The sequence below is a fragment of the Simochromis diagramma genome, unplaced genomic scaffold, assembly GCF_900408965.1.
Source record: "Simochromis diagramma unplaced genomic scaffold, fSimDia1.1 OVJJ01000150.1, whole genome shotgun sequence".
NCBI lineage: Eukaryota > Metazoa > Chordata > Actinopteri > Cichliformes > Cichlidae > Simochromis > Simochromis diagramma.
In genome coordinates, this window is record NW_024387083.1 from 1,707,274 (window position 1) to 1,724,723 (window position 17,450).

At 41.6% G+C, this 17,450-nt stretch overlaps 1 protein-coding gene across 2 annotated transcripts; it reads left to right on the plus strand.

Moving 5' to 3' along the window:
• Positions 1 to 129: 129 nt before the first annotated feature.
• Positions 130 to 17,200, plus strand: LOC120742463 (protein Hook homolog 2-like). Of its 2 annotated transcripts, XM_040045782.1 has the most exons (23): positions 130 to 371; positions 2,421 to 2,503; positions 2,993 to 3,065; positions 3,201 to 3,251; positions 3,338 to 3,470; positions 5,869 to 5,936; positions 6,258 to 6,323; positions 6,455 to 6,535; positions 9,013 to 9,179; positions 9,419 to 9,559; positions 10,453 to 10,654; positions 10,813 to 10,923; positions 11,392 to 11,479; positions 12,648 to 12,714; positions 13,069 to 13,206; positions 13,881 to 13,968; positions 14,403 to 14,408; positions 14,571 to 14,605; positions 14,704 to 14,786; positions 14,868 to 14,971; positions 15,092 to 15,193; positions 15,283 to 15,354; positions 15,462 to 17,200. In XM_040045782.1, exons 1-23 carry the CDS (start codon positions 327 to 329, stop codon positions 15,588 to 15,590), a joined length of 2,133 nt encoding a protein of 710 aa, XP_039901716.1. In that variant the 5' UTR covers positions 130 to 326; the 3' UTR covers positions 15,591 to 17,200. The 2 variants fall into 2 exon arrangements, with proteins under 2 accessions (XP_039901716.1, XP_039901717.1); XM_040045783.1 differs by lacking the exon at positions 14,403 to 14,408.
• Positions 17,201 to 17,450: the final 250 nt, after the last annotated feature.

Below are 17,450 nucleotides of genomic sequence, written 5' to 3' on the forward strand. Positions count from 1 at the left end.
TGGTCAGCATTTAAGCAACATCATTATGGCAGATTAAAAGAAAAACAGCGTATTATCGCGATAATTACTATTTTTGACTGCGACTAGACAAGCTGACCCAAAGTATAATCCATCGTCTTGGAAACGCTCTAATACGGAAGCTCGCGAGGCCCACAGGAGCCGAAACGCGAAGGTTGTCAGGAGCAGCAGGAGGAGGCCACGGCTGGACAGTGTCTGACGTGGAAAGTGTCAGCACTGAGTAAGAAACTTCGGGCCAAAACAAGCCTCGAGAACAAAATCCCCCCAGTTCTCTGTAAGCTCCTGCGGGTTTCACAGAGGACAGCACAATGAGTCTGGATAAGGCGAAGCTGTGTGATTCACTGTTAACCTGGGTAAGTTTGACAGTAGCAACATTTCGAGCAAGGCTAACCGCCGGCTAAGAGGTGTCAGCAGGTGTTAGCAAATGTGGAGAATTGCGGCTTTACTTTTGGAAGTTGTGGGCTCACGTAATCGATAAGGGGCATCTTTACTGACTTGGTCAATTAAACGCTTGGTGTTTTAAGTTGTAAGCTAACTGTCACTAGCCAGCCGAGCTAATTGGCTTTGTGAACACATTGGAGGTTTGCTCCTGGTGGTCTGCTTTATCTCTTATCCATGTTAGCAAACTGACTGCATTGTCAGCAAATTAACTGCCAGAAAAACAAACCCAAATAGCTTAGTGTAAGCTGAGAGGCCTAAGGAGTAATGTTAGGCTATCCAACACAGCCACGTTATTTTCAAAGCTCAGAGCAAATCCACCTGTTTGGCTCCTTTCTACAAAGAGGTGTGAAGACTTGGACTGAACTAAGACACCAACTAATAATAGCATGCTAAGCAGGGCTGTAATCCCCCATTGCTGCTTAGTATTTTTTTTTTTTTAATTTAAGTTGTGTTTAGAAAGCTTGAGCAGCTTTACACAAAATCCCCAAATACATAAATCCCCCTTCTTTCTTTAAATTGGAAAGTTTTTAAAAATGATCTTGAGCAATTGTTCTTTAGACTTTCTGAAGGTCTTTCAAAGTTTCTTTTAACATCGGCTACTTTTTTACTCATTGTCCAGTCCAGTCCTCGTATCTGACCATTCTCAAAGAAATGTTTTTGTGTTTTTAAGCCACTCAACACTGACCTATGAATTATTCAAGCATAAAAAGACACCCAACTCAACGGATGAGTTAGTGTTGTCTACACAGACAAAATAGAGAACCAGTTTTAAATTGTATCTTTAGGCTTTACTAGCAGCAATATAACTTGTTCCTATTCCCAGTGATAACACAGGTTGACAGGCATAAAATGGTATTTATATAAAGAAGGTGATTCACTAAGAGCTGTTTGCTGAAAACTTCACATCTCTGCATGGTGTGCAGTGTGTCCTTAAAAATGTAAGGAAACTGAACAGGTCGCGGACAAAAGATGTACCAAGGATCAAAGACTATATACAGCAGAGGAGCAGAATATAAAACCGTGGCCTTAAACAATAGAAAAAATTAGATGCATCAAGTTCCTCAGTTGACCCATCTACTGATTACTGATCAGAAATAGTCTCAGTGGAAATGTGGAGGTCAAGAAGCCATTCTTAAGGGAAGAAGGCAGGACAGAAGGCTGAGCTATGCCAAAGTGGAACTGAATTTAAAATGGTGGAGTGAGTTAGAAAGCAGTAAAAATTCATTCTTTTTACTGCTTTTTACTGCTTTTTTTTTTTTTTTTTTTTTTTTACTGTAAAAATTCAGCCTAAATCTGAACAAAATTTTGTTCAGATTTAGGCTGCTCTACAGAGGAGATCAGGAGAGAGTACAACAGTGAGACTCTACAGCCATCTGTAAAACACAGGGAAGGCTCTGTATGGTATGGTGTTGGCTTTCAGTCAATATTTTTGGGATCTTTTCAAAATTGATGGAACTATGAATGCAGAAAAGTGTAATACCATTTGGGAACCATCTAATTGGTAATCATTCTATTTATCAGTATGACAGTGATCTCAAACACCCTGGCAATGCAATGAAAGCACACCCAAATAGAAAAACACACAAAACAACACCATCAGTCATGGATTGGCTTCCCTAGACTCCAGTCACCAAACATTAAAGCATTGTTCTGTTCAAGATGATTCCACAAATGGCAAATACCAAATATGTATTTTCAAGTTTGTTAGAATTGTATAAATCATGTTTTCCCTAATTTACATTTATGTTTGTCGACGTTTCAATAAATCACTGCACCCATTTTCCTAATGATTCAAGATTTTTGCACAGTGCTGTTTAGAATGGGGATATTAGATTCATTTATTTAATATAGTAATGTTTTCACCCTGGTTTAGTTTAATGTAATGTTGCTGTACATTAAATGTCAAAACATTGAAAGGTTTCTTTCTTTAATGACCAGCTCTTTAATGTCTTCACTCTCAGTTACAGACATTTCAGGTGCCATCGTGCAACAGCAAGCACGACCTGACAAGCGGAGTGGCCATTGCACATGTACTGCACAGAATGTAAGCACAAGCAGTATGTCACCAGTGTTGTTTCCACTAACTGCACGATTGTCTTCTGGAGATTCATTCAGAACTTACTCACTGAAATTTGCTTATCTGTATAATTTTGGATTGCCATTAAGTCCATTATCTATACAAAATGTAGCCAGTTAAACAGTAAATGTTACCCAGACATGGCTCTGAATACCTCAGGCATCGGTGTGATTTTGTTTTTTTTTTTAAATAAATAAAGTGATGTGTGCAGGCTTAATCACATCAACCAATTATTGGAAAATACACATTTGGAAAACAGATTTTTAATCAACCTATTTTAGCTGTAGCTGCTTCTTTATCATTATTCCCATGCTGTGTAGCTTTTAATGAATAGTTTTACTCTGTCATTGTGCCTGAAGGGACAGAAACACAGGGTCTCACTGCCCTGTGGCCTTGTTATCAATCTCAGTATCCAGAGATGTCGTCGTTACAATTCTCTTGTGCTCTCATTAACAGAGACCCTTCTTGGTTTAATGAGACATGGCTAGGCAGGATCAAGGAGGAGAGCGGGGCCAACTGGCGCCTCAAGGTAATTTGTGAAACAGCATGATATGACAGAACACCCTGTAGTTATCTAGAATGACTAAAATCAAAGATCTTTTTTTAAATTCTTCTGCTTGATTAATGAAAGTGTTACGATTGTAACCCCGTTTCATTCTTTCAGGTCAGCAATTTGAAAAAGATTCTGAAAAGCATGATGGAATATTATCACGATGTAAGAAACTTTTGCGGATTTGGCCTTCATTTTTCACGTGCTGCTTGACTCGAGCCTACCAGCTCACTTTTCTGTTTCGTGAACAGGTGCTCGGTCACCAGGTGTCTGATGAGCATATGCCAGACGTGAACCTGATAGGAGAGATGGGAGATGTCACAGAACTGGGAAAGCTGGTACAGCTCGTGTTGGGTTGTGCAGTCAGCTGCGAGAAGAAACAAGGTAGGCCTGTACACAAGTACATTTCTTCTGCTTTCATTTAGGAATAAATGCCTCATAATCACTGCTGAGAAGATATTTGTCAGCATGAAAACACAAAAACGCAATTCAGTGATCTCAAGTCATTTAAAAATGCTCACACGGAGGGCAACTTTATTTGGACTACAGCTGTATTTAGCAGCTGGCCACTCACTTTATACCCAACTGCTTGCAAAGCATAATATGACATGACATACTATCATGGTGGCCAGATGGCCTTGTTTTCCTCCTCCATCCTTGAATAGACACTTTCTGGATTTTTTTTTTTTTTCATAAATTTTTGCAAATGTTTAAAAAAAAAAAATGGACTGACCTCTTGCCAACATAAACATTCATTAGGGGATTAGGAGCACCATTAGGAGACGTGGCTGCTGGTTAACTGCTATATATGGCAACTGTGTTGAAGCACAAGATTAAAAGGTGCTAGAATCAGCATTCTTGTTATTATAGTAAATACATTTTATGCTGCTGAGTCGTAGAAGTAAAGAAGATGTCTCACACTTGTGGGTTTGCTTTTCAATAGCTGGGAAAGGCAGTGACTAAACTGCTATGAGATCTAGAAGAAGGGAGGGGGAAACAAATTTTTCAAATGTGGAAATTAATTGCTGCACAACTATGCCAGTAATTGGCACAGAGTGTGCAAGTGTGAGCACCTCCTGAAAGTTTTCTGGTCTGCAGCATTTGGATGTGTGTTAACACAATACCACAGTCTTTCCAGTGTGAACATCCTATCAAATTCACCCCAAGGACAGACCGTTCAGCACTCAGAGAAACAGCAAATAACCAAAGATCTACATCTCAGACACTACAGAACTCAGTCAACATGTTAAATGTTGATGTTCAAGACAGCGCAATTAGAAAAAGACTAAAGGAGTATGGCTTGTTTGCAAGGGTTGCAGCAGAGAGCCTCCTTCATCTAAAAGGAACATGGCAACACAGCTCAGGTTTCCAAAGATGCATCTGAAAAAGCCTTAACGATGTCCTTTGGACAGATGAGACCAAAGTGGAAATGTTTGGCTATAATGCACAACACCACATGTGGTGAATAGCAACAACCGCCTCACACCAGCTGATAGCACGGTGGTGGAGGGGTAAATGTTTGGACGTGTTTTACAGCCACAAGACGTGGTTAACTCAGTCATTGAGCTGACCATGAACTCCTCTGTATACCAAAATATTCTAGAGTCAAATGTGAAGCTTTTGACAGCTAAAGCTTAGCTGAAATTAGGTCATGCAACAGGACTCTGATCCCAGACAATCTACAACAGAATGACTGAAAAGGCAACAACAACAAAAAAAATCAAGGTGCTGCAATGATCCAAAGTCCAGAGTTCAACCTGATTGAAATTCTGTGGCAGGACCTTAAGAGCTGTGCATAAATGAAATGCTCAATGAAATGAAATGAAGCAACACTGTAAAGAAGAGTAGGACAAAATTCATCCACAGTGATGAGAGAGTGATAAAGTCATACCAGAACTGATTGCTTCAAATTATTGATGTTAAAGGCTATTCAAGCTACTGCAGGATGGAGTGTATTAAGTGTTTGGCATAGACTGCTGCATAGAGTACTAACATAAGAAGACTCGATTAATCATACATGCATATACTGCAGGGGTGGGGGAACTCCAGGCCTCAAGGGCAAATTCTAGATCTGTCCTTGATCCAAAACAGCTTATTTAAATGGCTAAATAACCTCCTCATCATGTCTTAAAGTTCTCCAGAGGCCTGGTAATGAACTATTCATTTGATTCAGGTGTGTTGACTCAGGGTGAGATCTAAAACCTGCTAGACCCTCGAGGCCTGGAGTTCCCAACCCCTGGTATACTAGATTGTTGGCTTAAGGTGGTTCATTAGTTATAAAGCTTTCCTTTGAAAATGAATCTTTTTTTGTTCCTCATTTCACAAATGGCAGAAAGATCGACCCATCCAGATGTGCACTCTTTTTTACTTCCTGTGTTCTTCCTGTGAAATAAGCAGTGTTGGACATTTTGCATCTTGCATACAGAAATACACATTTATTAAATTGGTGATAATGATGGAGACATGTTGGCATTCTCAAAAAAATAAGGTGTATGCGGTGCTCTTTCTTCTTTGGAGAGGTAAATGTTGGTGGCTTGAAACAGAAAAAGTTGGAACAGTTGTTTTTCTCTCAGTTATGGTCTGATCAATTTGTTGACAAGCTGTTTTCCCGTTACTGATAACAGCTCATGAGACAAAAAATGGTCAGGTCAGTTTCACAGAAAATTGACTGTAAAGCTGAGTCGATTTTTACAGCAGTGGTTTGACTTTCATGGGAGCGTGCGTGTGTGTTAATCTGTATTTGGCTGAGACTTCACTGGCCTTTGTTGTCTTCTAAACACAGAGCAAATCCAGCAGATAATGACACTCGAGGAATCTGTCCAGCATGTTGTGATGACTGCCATTCAGGAAGTGAGTGAGCCTCTTTTTCTTTCCTCTTGGTTTACCCTGATTTGCATTAATCCAATTCTTAGTCACGGTTAATTCAAAATCAAAGAAGTCTGGATAAACATAAGACTAAAGAGCATCCCACAGACCCCTACTCTATGCTATTTACAAAGATGCGTTTACTGTTATCACCACCAAAGGGACTGTAAAAACCTGGATCATCTTCCAAGGTTTTTACCAAACAAGGTTATTCAGAGAACCAGATAAATCTGCCTTTGGCAAAAGACTGTTATTTTATTTTCCCTGTGGTTGTATTCATTGACTCACTTTCCTGTTTTGTTTTAGCTCTTATCGAAGGAGCCGTCATCTGAACCGGGAAGCCCAGAGACCTACGGGGATTTTGACTATCAGGTAAAAACCCACAACATATTCATTCCCCTACTTGTTTTTTACTTAGATTTGCTATATCCTGTGTTTGTGTTTACTCCCCACTGCTTTGATCAGTGTCAAATATCGTCTGTCTGCACATCTTTTATTCGCAGTCCAGAAAGTATTATTTTCTGAGTGAGGAGGCAGACGAGAAGGAGGACCTGAGCCAGCGCTGTCGACATCTTGAACATCAGGTTGGTTTACTAAACACGGTTTTGATCATACTTGGCAAACATTTGCTGAGACTTTAAAGATATAATCCTAAGATTTCACTTCAGGTCAATTTGGCAATCAAGTCGGTGGAAACTGAAGAGACGATCTTTGAGCACACATTGGTTCAACAAATGGTTTTGATGCACAAGCATCATCTGATTAAGGCCAGTGCTTTTCACACAAGACACAGTAGAGTTACAGCAGTATGTCAGCAGTGCTGGCAAGTTTAAGGTGGATGTTCTGTGCAACCCTGCTAAAAGTGCTTTAAATCTATCATTTTGGTCCTTCACGTCTTTTTCCTGTGAGTACTTGAGTATAAATTCCACTTTTGTTTAGTTTGAACTCGTTTAACAGGAGTTGGAGCAATAAGCATGATTGAGTACAGAAGTACGCTATAAAAACACTGAGACAAAAACCATACAACACTAATGTTGCAGTCCACCTATACATGGCCTACATTTATTGGTTAAATTTGATGGGTGTACCAAGTTTGGATGGTTCCCACCTTGGCCGGAGGGGTGTACTATAAAGCAAGATTATTGGATTATTCAGGTTAAAATCAGCGTTTTCAGTGTCTGGAAAGTGGCTCCCTTTTCCCTGGCTACAATACTCTGATAACTTATGTTAAACATACAACCTGGTCCAGAGCACCTTATGTTCCTAGTTGAAAGCGCCACATTTTTACTTATTCCAGCATGCTTTAAGTGGGATAGAAAATGGTATGTTACAGGTTGACAAATTGCATCTATAAACCCTAACACAGTGGTGTCCAAACCTTTACTGTTTAAATGTATAAGGTTTACGGTTTCAGAGTTGTGTGCAGCTCTCACATTAGAAATAAACAGCGGAACGCAGCTATAGAATGAATTCGGTAAATATGAATTTACTTCAAGATGATATATTTACTACGTTGCATGCTTGTGATGATATCGAGTTTGTAATATTAACAATAATGTGTTTAAGTGTAGTAGTAGAAGTAGTATAACATTTCATGTCAGACAAGAGAAAGTCTGACTTAACAAAGAAAGTTGATCGTCACTTTCTGGGGTTTTAGGTTTAGGCTTTAACAGAAAGCTGGGCTTTTTTTGACTTGCCTCATAGCACACCCCTCAGTTCTCACTTGTAAAGAAGATTTTGAGCTCAGTGTGTAAGAATATAAAGAGTGGATAGCAGAATAGCTGTTGCTGGGGAGAAATGGTTTGATTGCATGGAAATCTTGAGGATTATAACTTTAAGATGAGTCTCGGGTTTGTTTTATCAATCTTTGAGCTGTTGACTTGAAATTTGAAAAAATAATGCCATTTCATCTCTGCCTACCAGATTTACAGACTCTCAGAGGTTTAGTTTTGCTGTATTTTTTTTTTTTTTTTTTTAGAGAAGCATGTTGTGTGTGTCTGTGCCTGCAATTTATTTGTGCTCTGGCCTTTTATTGATTAGCCAGCCAAAGGCTTTGTTTGTGTTCCCTCGACTTGTTTTTGCACCACTGAAAGTGAGCGGACTAATTCAGACTTTGTTTCTTTTTTTTGAAAAAGAGGATCCCAGTCGATAGTTGCATAACATCAAGATAAAACTGACACGTTGCCTTGGGATGGAGCAGTAGCCAACTATAATTTGTACTGCTCCCAGCCCACCTGTTTGTTTACTTACTCGGCCCACGCGTTAGGGATTAGTCATTTGTGTTGTTTTGAAAGCTATTTACTGTTACTGGTTTGGTGCTAAAGCATGCAATCTGTCCTTAAAGTTCAGTGTAGGGTTTTGCTGTATTCAGACTGGAAAGATATCCTGCAGGTAAGTATGCGCTCCCCTCTCTTAATATTGGAATGCAAGTTTGTTTAACTATGAGCGCCGTTCAGTCTGACACAAACATTTAAAAGTAATGCAGCTCTAAACCACAGCCGGCCCTTTCCTCAAACCAACCACCGTCATCGATGTAGATCTTTTCTCCTGCCTACTATTAATGTTACACATGTATTACTTAGGGTCCTCAATGAGCTCTGCGTACTCGTCTGCTCATATCATGAGGATCTGCTTTGAACCCTGGGGGTAAAGCTAACAACTGCACTACTGAGAATGTTCCATCTGCTTGAGATCATTGCACACCAGCTGACTAACACACATTTTACAAAAGAGCTTGTGATATTACAGCAAAGCATGTGTTTAAGGTCCTCTTTGCACTGAAAGTGGTGAGTTATCGCTGTTTATCTTGTTTTCCTTCATGAATCTGTTGTGTCCTTGCACTGTGGCTTTTTTGTATATAGGCTGTTTTTTTGCTTCTTTTTGTTATGCTTCAATCTCGACCTTTCCTCTATTGTGTCTCCTTGTCCTGTTTTTCACCCCTTTTTAAAGCTGTAGCTCACCTTCCATCTCTTCTCTCTCAGCAGTCCACTGCACACTCAGTCTTTACACCTCTTTTTGCAATGTTTGTGCTCCGTTTCTCTCTCCCACCCCCCTCCGACAGCTGTCAGTGGCTCTGGAGGAGAAGATGTCCCTGCAGGCAGAGACGCGCTCCCTGAAAGAGAAGCTCAGCCTATGCGAATCTCTGGACGCCTCCACCACTGCCATCACTGGCAAGAAGCTCCTGCTGCTGCAGAGTCAGATGGAGCAGCTTCAGGAGGAAAACTACAGGTACAAGTGGTACATAAGTACTTGGGAAAACAACCCGGGGTTTATAATGAGTGTCTCAGTCATTAACTCTTTAAAAAGATGTAGTAGTAGTAGTAGTGGTAGTATAAAATTTCAGCCCTCGTTCATAACATATGAGTCAACTTTATAAAGACATGCAAATCAGATGCCGTTGAGTCAGCTGTTCCTTTGAGTGTCTTTCAAAGTGCATATCCAGTCATATTAACCACTGTATATCTCAGACTGGAGAATGGCAGAGACGACATGCGTGTGCGGGCAGAGATACTGGAGCGCGAGGTGGCTGAGCTGCAGCTACGGAACGAAGACCTGACCAGCCTGGCGCAGGAGGCCCAGGCCCTCAAAGACGAGATGGACATCCTCAGGTGAGAGCAGCTCGAACAGATCGAGTTCAGTTGATCATGAAAATGTAAACAAGCCAGTTAAACAGTGGTTATTATGTAAGGAGTGGTGCAGGCCTTTTTGCAAGCTCACAAGTTTGTAGTGAAAGAAACTGCAGAAAGTTGCGCTTTGTGGGCGTTTGGTCACATGGACACTAAGTGTTTGTGTTCATGCTTTGCAGGCTTTTTTGAATGCATTACATTCACAGTTTACAAGTGTTTTACATATAAAGGTTTTCCTTGTGTCAAAACGGGAAATTGTAAACATTTGCTAACAACTTCTGCTGAGCTACTACTTCAGGAACTGTGAATAAAACAACTGCTAAAGCCAACCATCAGAAGGTCCTGCTAGTAAATATTGTATGTGTATTACAGGGTGCAATGCTTCTTTTATTATACAAAGATTGTTTTAAATATATTTGCTTCTGTCCAACAAATTCAGTGTTTCCTTCTGTTTGAGTAGTAGTTGCAAAAAACAGTGGATGAGTTGAAGTTTCTTGGCATATTTGAAGATTGATCTCTGTAGAAGAGGCAAAAACTTTAAACAGTTTTGATCCTGAGTCCAAAAGTATCGATACACATACTAATACAGTGTTGGTAAATTCTTAATATCAAGAATGTTGATAATGACGAGCCTTTTCCTTTAAGTAGTAGTTCAAACTGATAATAGATGAACTCACAGAAGCAACCCCCATGCTGCCCACACACAGATGTCCATTCAGCTCTCTCTGACATCTGTGTTGATAATACAAATTTTCATGCATTGACACCGGCTTGCGTCAGAGTACACATCTACATGGACGCATTGTGTTAAGTATAACTCATATTCCTCTGCTGGTGCTCGATGCCTCCCACGCTATGCTTTCCTTCCCCCTCAGGCACTCGTCTGACCGGGTGAACCAGCTCGAGGCGATGGTGGAGACGTACAAGAGGAAGCTGGAGGACCTGGGAGACCTGCGCAGACAAGTGCGCCTCCTGGAAGAGCACAACACTGTGTACATGCAGCGCACGTGCGAGCTGGAGGAGGAGCTTCGCAGGGCCAACGCTGTCCGCAGTCAGCTGGACACCTACAAGAGACAGGCAAGCTGTGTTCCTGTGTTGCCTGTTCCTGTGCTGGGACATCCAAGAGATGTGAAACACATTCTGGCTCGTACACGTGTTTGGAAACCCTTTTCATTTATTTATTTATTTATTTTAAATAGAGCACTCTGGCTGACTGTATGCTCTCTGACTTGCAGGCTCATGAGCTTCACACCAAGCACTCAGCAGAGGCCATGAAAGCTGAGAAGTGGCAGTTTGAGTACAAGAACCTTCACGACAAGTACGACGCACTGCTGAAGGAGAAGGAAGTGAGTCGGAGAGCATTTTTGAGAAATTAAAAAAAAACAGTTTTTATATGGGGGGAAATGTGCACATGGTCTACAGAGTGTTTTTGTACACTGAGGCCCTCTCATTTCCCTCTCGGGCTAGTAATAGTTTTGATTTCAGTGATGGCAAATGATGTTTAGATTGACGTTTGTTGTGATCATTACAGAAAGCACTTCCCTACATGGAGAATTGTGTCCTGGTAGATACTGTACTATTCTTCAGCGGACTCCCACATCCTGTGTCAATTCTAGTAGCTTCTGCAGTCAAGGAGTGATTAATTTTCTCGCTTACTTGTGGGTGTAATTAGGAAACGTGCTAATATGACGTGGATACTTGCATTTGCTCTGTCTCTGTCTGGACTGCATTGCATCCAAGTCCAGATATAGAAAACCTGACGCTACATGGATCTTAAGGCCAAATAAGGTGTTTTGCTGTCCTTTGTTTTCCAGCGTCTGATCGCAGAAAGAGACACACTGCGGGAGACAAACGATGAGCTCAGGTGTGCACAAGTCCAGCAGAGGTATCTCAGTGGAGCAGGTGAGTTGAAAGCATAGGTATGGCTAGAAAACACCTAAAACAATGGGCTTTACTGAGAAATATGTCACACACTGTTGGGGGGAAAAAAATAAAAAAAAACCTAAGGAAACTTGGAAGTTGGACCCTCTTCGTCCTTTAGAACAGCCTTAAATCTCTGTGGCACAGATTCAGGAAAGTGTTGGAAACATTTCTCAGAGATTTGACATGATAGCATCACACAGCTACTGCAGATTTGTCAGCTGCACATCCATGATGTTAATCTCCCGTTCCACCAAATCCTAAAGGTGCTCTAGATCTGGTGACTGGACACTACTTGAGTACAGTAAACTCTGTGTTTAAGAATGGTGTGTCATCCTGCTGTAAGCAGCCATCAGAAGATGGTCACACTGTGGTCATAAAGGGGTGGACATGGTCAGTGAGACACACGAGGAGACTACACAGATCACTCCTAATTAAACTAAAATCACTTTTCTTTCCCATTCAGATGTTCAGTCCACATCTACATACATAGATGCTTTTTGTTGCTGTCATGTGATTGGCTGATTAGATATTTTTGTAACTGAGCAATTAAACTGGTGTACCTAATAAAGTGGCCAGTGAGTGTAATTGTAATACTAAAGAGTAACTTTTTTGGGGGGGGGGATTGTAAACATTTACAGTGGAAAATATTTCTCAGGCTGAAATTGGCCTTTTTAGTAAACTTGGTCAAGTGTCCAGCTGACAGTGTGTGCGAGTCCTCCATCCAAATGCAGTCAGATAACAGTGGTTCTGGTTCAGAGGTCGTCATCCTCTGCACCGCTTACTAGAAAGGAAGCCAAGAACCTTCTAAAGAGTGATTCAGCTCCACAGCCATAATTCAGTTTAATTTCTCTATCACAACAGTCGCCTCAAAGTGCCTCGTATCATATTTTTCATTATTGAGCTCCTTATTTTATTCTGTTAATCGTTTTAGATTTAGTTCAGTTCTATTGAATTTGGGATCTTCAGTGTGATTTCTGTGCAACTATTTTGTTTTAAGGGGGGGTTTGTTTGTGCTGTTTCACTTTATCAAACTGATTTGGGGTTGGGGTATTTTTGTTTGGTTGGTTGTTGTTTTTTTTGGGGGGTAACACAGGAATTACTCAACTTTTGCGATGATTTGTTTATCTGACTGTCTTTCTCTCTGCAGGAGGCTTGTGTGACAGCGGTGACACGGTTGAAAACCTGGCTGCAGAGATCATGCCAACTGAGATCAAGTATGTCTGTTTGCACATTTCAATGTTTTCTTTTGTTTGGTGTTTTTTAACCATAATAAGAAGGCCGTTTTATTTTAAGTCTACACAAACATGCCTCGGTGTAACTTTCACTCACGCACTCACTCGTGCCATGTGTACATTCTTGCTAACACAACCATAAAAGTTTATTTTTAGAAAGTGGACGTTGCGTGCCAAATGGCGACACATGGCGCGTTTGGCCTGGGCGTTGGTGGATAGAAGTTTCGTTCATGCTTCCATTTGCAGCCGCCATTCTCTAACCCATTTATTTTATCCCCGCCCCTCTTTTTCCCTTCACCTCCTGTCGCCCCGCTCTTATCATTGCTGCTTTGACAGGGAGACAGTTGTTCGTCTCCAAAGTGAAAACAAGATGCTGTGCGTCCAAGAGGAGACCTACCGACAGAAACTTGTGGAAGTTCAGGCTGAGCTGGAGGAGGCTCAACGCAGCAAGAATGGGCTAGAAACTCAGAACAGGTAGGGGGGTGTGTGTGTGTCCGCACACTCTTCTTTCAGCAGTGTTAAATAACCAGTCTGCTTCTAGGCCACCATACTGTGCGTTCCTGGACATTAAGCTGGTTGTTTGGCTGATAGGAGGAGTGATATCTGCCTAAATGTCAACTCACCCTCTGGACTGTGTGTTCAACTGAACTGTGTGGGCTGGACTGGAGGACAGACAAGCAGAAAGCCAGATTGTCCCTCGACTCAGTGTGTGTGTGTTTACATGCCTGTGGGCATGTGGACATGTGGGTGGACTGTGTGTGTGTACGTTTGTGTGTGTGTCCATTGCAACACCAGGCCCAGGGTGTGGGAAGCATCCTCAGCAACAGTACCAGGAGGAGAGGAGTGGAGTGAGCATGCTCAGTAGAGCAGAGCAGTGAATGGCCAGGCGGCACAGTCGGTGCCTGCAGCAGATGTACAAGGACCCACTTGATACTTTGCAAACATCTTCCACCCACAGTAGCAGCAGCTTAATAAGTTTGTGTTGCATCTTTCACGTCTTTTACCATCTGCCTCTCTATAAACCCTTTTCCTTCTCTAGTCATGCCCCCTCCCCCACACACCTCCCTCCTTTTGTTTTTTTCCTCCTTCTCTTCCCAACCTTTCCTCTCATTCTTACCCCATGTTTCCCTTATTTTCCTCTTTCCAAGGCTGAACCAGCAGCAGATCTCAGAGCTGCGTTCTCAGGTCGAGGAGCTCCAGAAAGCACTCCAGGAGCAGGACAGCAAGAACGAGGACGTGAGTAGAAAGACCGGTTTCCTTCTCATCTGCCCACTTCTGCTATTACATAACTCAACACAATCAAGCTGACAGAATATTGGCAGCATATACACAGTGTGCAACTGACTTTTTTTTTTTCTTATCAGTTTTACCTTGAAGTGAAATATAAGATGCGAGATTAAATTCTAACCAACAAAGTCATTTATTATGTATATGCTCAAGTCATTAAAGGGTTTTAGCTGGCATGGTATTTATATGGCACACTGAGTATATTGAAACGAATAGTTCTGAAATCACTCTGCCTTTGAGGACCGCATTGTTTGTTCTCCTACTTTGATACATGTTGTGTGGGAATTTAACCCGTGTTTGCTGTGGTGATTCACCGGTAACGCCTGCCCCTCTGTGTCTGTCTCTCTCCGCCTGCCCCCACCGATCAACTCTGCCAAAATCAGGCCATCGTAAGTACGGCCCGCCCTCTCTCCAACTGGCCTATGATTTGACTCTGACACCTTGACTTTCACAGTTTAGTGTGTGTGTGTGTGTGTGTGTGTGTGTGTGTTTTTAAATGTGCCATTTTAAGTACAATGGATTTTAAGTTTCTTTCTTTTCTTCTTTTGAAGTCGTCCTTATTGAAGAAAAAGCTTGAGGAGCACCTGTGAGTATTATTTTTCTGCTGCTTACTAATGTCTGTCTGCCTTCTGTGCTGCAAACAAAAGTGAACTCACACAAGTGTCGATGTGTGTACTGTTCCAGGGAGAAGCTCCAGGAGGCCCAGTCAGACCTGCAAAAGAAAAAAGAGGTCATTGATGACCTGGAGCCCAAAGTAGACAGCAACAGTAAGAAATGTCATGTAGATGGTATTCAGAAGAAGTTCAGCTTTGTTCCTTTCCTAAACACAAATTTGTTTTTCCTTCTAGTGGCTAAGAAGATTGATGAACTCCAGGAGATCCTGCGGAAGAAGGACGAGGACATGAAGCAGATGGAGCAGCGATACAAACGCTACGTGGAGAAGGCGAGAACGGTCAGTGGTTATAGGAGTACTGCACTTTTTATTTCACACATTTTTAAAGACTTCGACCTTTTTAAATATCAGAAAAAATGATGTTCTAAGCTCTTTAAATGAATATCCTTTTGTGTGCAGGTGATCAAAACCCTGGATCCTAAGCAGCAGCCAGTGGCTCCTGATACTCAGGCCATGAAAAACCAGCTGACAGAGAAGGAGAGAAGAATCCAGCATCTGGAGGTATGAACCTCTGACTCTGAGAGACAAGTGTGCTTCCATCAGCACTGTAAATCCCACTAATGCATGATGATGGTGTTCCTTTTATACAGCATGATTATGAGAAGAGCAGGGCCAGGCATGACCAGGAGGTGAAACTCATCATCAGTGCCTGGTACAACATGGTGAGCGAGCGTGTAAATACACAAAAGCTCAAACAGGAACTACATCCACACCACCCAATCCCTCACTCCTTCATCTTTCTCTTTCCTCCGCCCTCTTTACCTGTCAGGGAATGGGGCTGCATCAGAAAGTGTCTGGTGAGCGGCTGGGCTCCTCCAACCAGGCCATGTCCTTCCTCGCCCAGCAGAGACAACTCACCAACGCAAGGAGAGGCCTGACACGACACCACCCGAGATGAGACACGGAGGCGTGACAGTTACCCTCAAATGAAAAGCAAAGTGCACACAAGGTGATCCATGTGATCTCTGAGTGTCTTTTGCCTTTTTTATGCCTTCACTGGGATCACTGTGCCTCAGTTTTGTCACGCTGCTGCTGCCCCCTGCTGGCTCTTACTGATATGAGAAGATTTCTTTTCTCCGTTGGGCTCCAGAGCAGAAGCTCTCTGCTCTGATAAAAAGTAGGAGTTATAGGCCTTAAGAAGAGGCGACCTCACCTTTTAAGGTGACTTTTATTTCCCCTGTGGCTTCTTGGACTCACTCCCTGTTTTTTTTTTTTTCCTTGAACATCTATTTAAAATCCTTTTTTATTTATTTTTTTATGTTAAACAGTGAAACAGAACTGGAACAAGTTTTGTCAGGTGCCAGTTTAAATGTGATAGATGACGGAGAAGTTTCACTACTCCAAGTGCTACAGAACAAAAGCTGCACAAGCGGTCCTCATACCTCCACTACAGCAGATCGTCACGTTCACTACATTTTGGGTTTTGTGTTTGCTGAGGATTTTTTTTTTTTTTCTTGTAGCGTTTTTATTTTTAGTCTAAGTTTGAAGTACCTTTGGAAAAAATGTAAAAATCAAGCGGGTGTGTAACAGCTTTAGTCTCGATTTCTTCTGTATTCTCTTTAAATGCTTTTTTTTTTTTTTTTTTTTTTTTTTTTTCCTTCTCAGCCTTAAATCTGAAACATGTCTTTTGTAAATATTTTCACAGTGTACACCAAAGCACTTTCTCTCTAGAAGGGTGGGTTTGTTCAGTGCCTCGCAAAAGTCTCCCATGCTAGCCCTTTATAGATGAGACTGAACACTGACATGTTTGCAGCGCCAACACTGTTTCTGTCACACTGCAGGTACGTGCTCAAGTCTGGTGATATGACTTTTGTGTATTTTTCTTTTCTCTGTTGCCTCTAAATTTTTTTTTTTTTTTTTTTTTTTTTATTCCTATCCATAAGACCTCCCCCATCAGGGGGTCTGATTGTGGGTTGGACCCAACTGCACTCTCCACTTTAAACACAAAAACTGGATAACACTATGCGAGAGTCTCTAATCATAAAAACACTAAAAAATATATAAAACTGAGTCAGCTGATGTGCTGTTTGCCGCTGCTAGGTGTTGTTCACGGCTGAGCTGGAAGGAAACGTGTTCTTCAATGCGCTGGAATTTTTCCTGTGACAGGAAATCGACAGCAGATTAAAAAGCCTGAGGCACATTTATCAGACACTACGTCTGCCTTTCTTTACAACCGTTGATCAAGTTTTTTTTGTGCGTCCCATGTCAGAGCTGCTGTCCTGTGACTTGTACTTGCCTCTAACAGTTTGTGCTATGATCTACAAAGACCAGAGTCCTGCTGTTGTGTAAACACTTTTTACTTTTTTGTTCTACTGATTTTTTTTTTTTTTTTTTTAAAGTTGGTTTTTATGGCGTAAAATTATTGCTCCACATATGCATGGTGTGAAAGGTTGCATCATGAAATGGTCTACGAGATTATAGCATAATGTACTTGGCACAGGGTTAAATTATTTGTAGTCCTCTCTGTTCTACTTTTTGCACTACAAATAAATGGGATCTTAAGTTAAAGATGGCATTTTGTGTTCTTCTTTTCAGTGCATTCAAAGACTCACTTTCAGTCCCTTCCGATTTAGACTCACCCAGAGAGGTCTGAGAAAGTACGCCAACCCAGGTTTTATCACTGTGGGCCCTTGTTGTGGGTAGACTTTCATTCCGTCACAGTCCTAAAGGCCAAACCGATTAGTCAAACTTCTCACATCCTTTGTGCAACTGTCAAAACGGTGAAGGCATTGTTTATCCGTCGCACCACTTTTCCACA

Excerpts from the sequence above, each read along its gene's own strand:
- LOC120742463 (XM_040045782.1), top strand. The coding sequence starts at position 327 with ATGAGTCTGGATAAGGCGAAGCTGTGTGATTCACTGTTAACCTGG. Across the intron at positions 2,504-2,992 it reads GCACATGTACTGCACAGAAT|AGACCCTTCTTGGTTTAATG; the intron begins GTAAGCACAAGC and ends TCTCATTAACAG. Across the intron at positions 3,066-3,200 it reads GGGCCAACTGGCGCCTCAAG|GTCAGCAATTTGAAAAAGAT; the intron begins GTAATTTGTGAA and ends TCATTCTTTCAG.